Below are 4,520 nucleotides of genomic sequence, written 5' to 3'. Positions count from 1 at the left end.
AAAGGCATCTGGTTTAACATTCACATAGACTGACATGAGATTGAAACCACAAGGTTCTAAACAGTGATGCCATCCCAATCGTTTATGATCACTTCTGGTTTGTTTACTAAGTTGTAACTGTCGTTTCCTCCAAAAACTGAACACATACATTCAAATGTCCTGGAAAACCAAATGAAAAGGATGATTGTAAACTTTGATCACACAATCATACTTAGGCAAATAATATTAGTAAGATAAATAGGGGAAGAGAAAAATGGAATAATGGTGAAGTTGAAATCTAAAAATTGACAGCATAATGACAACAGGTGGCCGGAAAAAACACAGAAGAGGCTACAGTTGCGTGAAATTTACTAGATAAGGCAGATGAAAATTACACATTATACCAGAACCATGCATTTGCAACCAAGTAAAGAGCTCGAAGTGCTGCTTCTTTTGCCCAACTTCTGGATTTGCATACTAGACATTCAATGAAAAGGAGGAACATATAATGGCTGGTTATGCTTATAGCATACTGTCAGATCTTGCAGGCAACCTCCTAAAGAAGTTGAGAGGTACAGAAGGAAGTTTGTGGCGGAACCTTGGATGCCTTAGGGCATAAAGGCCTATGAGGAGAGCCACAACCTGGAATGGTGTAACATAAAGAACTATGGCAGCTATCAAACAGAATGTCACAAAAAGAGTGGTTGCTCTTGGGTCTCTCCAGCTTAGCAGAGACTGAAATCTTTCCCCTTGAGTTGCAAGATCACCAATCACTGTCTGAACTCTCCCTGCTATACTTCTTAGACGGTCATATCTCATCCTGACAATATCTGAAGGCCGAGAAGTGGGGAAGGTATCAAACTCTTCATCTAGTTCATCAGGATGGGCAGCATCAGCATGAGAGAGCCGCGTGTCCATGTGAGGAGGGTGTCGTGGCCTCCACCGGTAGTTCCAGATTCCAATTAGGAAAAGGTAGAGAAAAACTGTGGGAAGTATTAGCTCAGGATAAAGAACTAATATAATGAAAAGGATATGAATCAGAATGGTTGTAAGAGGGTTTCTCCAATTGCATATTTGATCCAACCATTTTCCAACTGCAATCAACCCACTTAGAACTCCCATAATTCTGAAAAAGTTCGCTTTGCTTCTCCTCATGCTCCACATGTGTGAATCAACATCAAGCATGTACTCCACAACTTCCTTCCTCAATGGTGGCTCAGCCCGGCTCAGCCTCATTGAGACAATCTGCATAGCCTGGTGCCTCAAGCTATCAAGCTGAATCACAGACAATGGATGGATGTAGTGCATCTTAGGCAACAGCGGATGTGAATACATATGCAGCATGTTAATCAAAGTTGAGCAGGTGAACCTCACAGCCAATTGAACTTCACCTGTCTTCTTAACCCCTGAAGAATGCAGCACCAGAAGAGGATACGAGTGAGTATAGACCCTATCGGCTTCAAGTGTAGACAGCCGTATCCTTACCTTCCCAATTCTCGCATCCTTTGTCCCTCCAGCTTCCCCATGCATATGACCATTATCGAAAACCCCTACTGTAATAACAGTACAAGGGTCGAAAACCTCCCAAGTGTATTGCTCATTCCACTTTGGCATAAAGTTGTCAACAATTGTCCTCGTCCGAATCCACTTCTGCCCATACTTAGCCACACAGTAAGCATCAGTGGTTCCTCGTCCATCTTTTGTTTTCATTGGCATCAGCCCATGAGCACTTAGAATACCCAGTTCCAGAATTCCAATGCTGGGTCTCCATAACTGTTTTGCTGTTGGTCTAAGATCACTACTGTAGTGTGTAGATTCATCCAAAACATGATACCCTCCTTCCAAACAAATCCTTAAGTGAATCCTACTGGAAAATTTTGTTTCTTTCTTCTCTCCATCCACAATCACATGTTTCTCCAGATTGTACCACCTACTGTTCACAGGTTTATGGTCTAACCTTCTCTGCACAGCATGCAGAGGAATTACACACTTCCCCAAGGTTTCATCCTTGTTTGATCCCACCCTATCTTCCACAGTTAGAACCAAAGGCTCCTCAAAAGGTTCAGCAACTACAAACATTAAGTCCTCATTCCACATTGGATTGATAGTCTTAATTTGAGATGTTCTAGTTCTTAAAGCCTGATTTCCAAGAGCAACTTTCACAAAAACTTCTGGGAACCTGCTTTTATCAGTCGATACCAAGTCCTGAGCTTCAATCACATTCACCCTCACATACCAAAGCTTAGGGGAAAGATACACTTTTGATCGAATATTTGCAACACCATCAGGGCCAACCGATGCAGCATCTGAATGCCATGCATCAGGAAATGCCTCATCTGCTTGAGTTCCCATCCAAACAGCCAACATGAGCTCTCCCTTAGCTTTATTGCCCTTTCGATCTTCCAATCTATACCACTGTGGCGCCAGTGGGCTATCTGGAGGAACCCTTCTTGGAATTTCATTGAGATCAAACATAACCCTGCCGATTAAATCATCTATAACAACGTCCTTGTCCTTCACTAACACTTCCAAAACAGAAGCTTGAATTCTTTCTTTCGAGAAAGCAAATACTTGATTCCATTCGGGATTGGTCTTCTTCTCGAAATGCTTAGTAACTCCCTTGTAGTTTCCAAGTTTGACCTCAACATAGGGATCACAACTACCAGTGACATCTTTTCCAGGTAAATCCTTGGCCTTGACAACTCGAACATAGAGGTATTGCATTTGCTCAACGAGGTCATAGGTGCAAGACAGCTTATCACCCGTGACAGCTCCTGCCCCAATGTTGGGCGAGGTCTCCTTTAGGGCAAAATCTACAGATTGTGGAGGCTTCTGCATCTTTCTTCTAAAGAACACTCAACAATTATGCAAGACGAGACAACTGTTATCAGGCAAAAAGAAATAGAATATTGAAACACGGTCGGGATGGTAGAGATAAAAATGCTACAGAAACCAAAAGCTGAAGTGTTCAGCTGTGATTATCAGGCAATTTGAATACAAAAGAAGAGAAAAACCCTGCTACAACCTTAAGAGTTGAAAGCTGAAAAAAAAAAGGCAAAAGTTGGGGGAGTTCGAGTGTTGAAGGCTCAAATCTCTAATTAAGGAAGAATAAAAGGAAGTGAAAGAAGACAAGAGGATAAAAATATTTAGCTTTTGAGTAATAGTTTAACACTAGGCACTTGTGGAAAGCTTTCAAGTTGAGACACAAAAACCTGCAAAATCAAAGGAAGAAACACCATGAACAAGAATTATAACCCATCACCTCCATCTGGAAGCTGAGCAAGAGGAAGAAACTAACATAGTAGGATAAGAATACAGTTTCTATGTGCTGTCATTATTATTGTCCATAATCATTATTAGGGGAGCATTTAATGCAGTTAAAAGCCAATGTAAGCTAAACTTGAAGATTCTTTAAAAAAAAAACATTTTCCCAGCAACCAAACAGCATTAAAACTGAAACGTTTATCAGAATGTACAATAAGACAATGAATGCGCATTTTGTAACAAGAAAAATCAGAAACAGATCTAAAGCAAGAAAACCCATTAAACCAAACACAAGAAACGGTAAACTCAAGCAAACAAAGAAAATATCTTTATCATGCATTATTAATATTGTCACATAACTTAAAAGAGTAAACAAAGAAAACACACGTTTTCAAAGTTTGAACAACTACTCAAACCAACCCCAGAAAAAGAATCCAACTAGCAATAATGTACCTTTTGCAAGAGTGTAAGAAAAGAAGCAGCTTTCTTGAAGGTGCAAGAATGAAAACCTTTTAGAATATATCTGCTTTTATCTCCATGTTTAGAAGCAGAAGCAAGTGAGGAGTGAAGCAAGATAGAAATGGGGACAAAGGGGGCGGGGGGGTAGTGAGAGAACTGTTAAAAAGGACTGAATCTATCTATAAAGAACACAAAGAACCTACTCAGTACCAACTTTTTTCTTTTCACCTTTTCTTTATTGTTTAATTGGTTTTCAATTCTTCTTCGAAGCAATAACAATTAGTAGGAGTAGCAAAGGGGTTAAAAAGAAGAAAAAGAAAAAGGTCACACGTGGGAAGACTGTGGTCGGTTTGGGCACATGCGAGGAGAAGAGTTTGCTTTGTTTTGTTTTGTTTTGTTTCGTTTCGTTTGCTTGTTTGTTGTGTACGTTGGTGGACCTCTGACTTGGTGTTGGGGGTTTCACTTTCTCTTGGGGCACCACAAATCTCTTTGTCTTTTAATCTTATTGGTTTTCTCGTGATATCACCCACCAGTTACAATGTACGGGGCTTTTGTGACAAATATACCACCTTACCCCTTCCTTTTTTAATCTCAGAAAATTCCAGCGCAACCCTCGTAATTAAACAACTCTTACATTTAAAGTCAAACTTTACTTTCATTATTGTCACCATAACGCGTATTAATTAACACCAAGATAATTAACCCAACCAATAAGCACTGGATGTTAAAAGTAATGATTTCAGTTTTGGGAGTCTGAAACGTCCAATTCAATCACCCAACACTCCAACAGCACTATTACTTATAGAAAAATTATTGTA

The 4,520-nt window shown here is 40.0% G+C and overlaps 1 protein-coding gene across 1 annotated transcript; it reads right to left on the bottom strand.

Annotated features, from left to right (window-relative positions):
* LOC18589737 (FT-interacting protein 1) lies at positions 212-3,991 on the bottom strand. Its single transcript, XM_007014839.2, has 2 exons — positions 3,697-3,991; positions 212-3,191 (listed from the first exon to the last, which is right to left on the bottom strand). Exon 2 carries the CDS (start codon positions 2,815-2,817, stop codon positions 502-504), a length of 2,316 nt encoding a protein of 771 aa, XP_007014901.2. The 5' UTR covers positions 2,818-3,191; positions 3,697-3,991; the 3' UTR covers positions 212-501.

This window comes from Theobroma cacao, chromosome 9, assembly GCF_000208745.1.
Source record: "Theobroma cacao cultivar B97-61/B2 chromosome 9, Criollo_cocoa_genome_V2, whole genome shotgun sequence".
NCBI classification, from domain to species: Eukaryota; Viridiplantae; Streptophyta; class Magnoliopsida; order Malvales; family Malvaceae; genus Theobroma; species Theobroma cacao.
Note: the sequence above shows the minus strand (reverse complement) of the source record. Positions and strands in the feature narration are given on the sequence as shown.

What these genes read in the sequence shown, in the direction of transcription:
- LOC18589737 (XM_007014839.2), bottom strand. Translation starts at nt 2,817, where the DNA reads ATGCAGAAGCCTCCACAATCTGTAGATTTTGCCCTAAAGGAGACCTCG.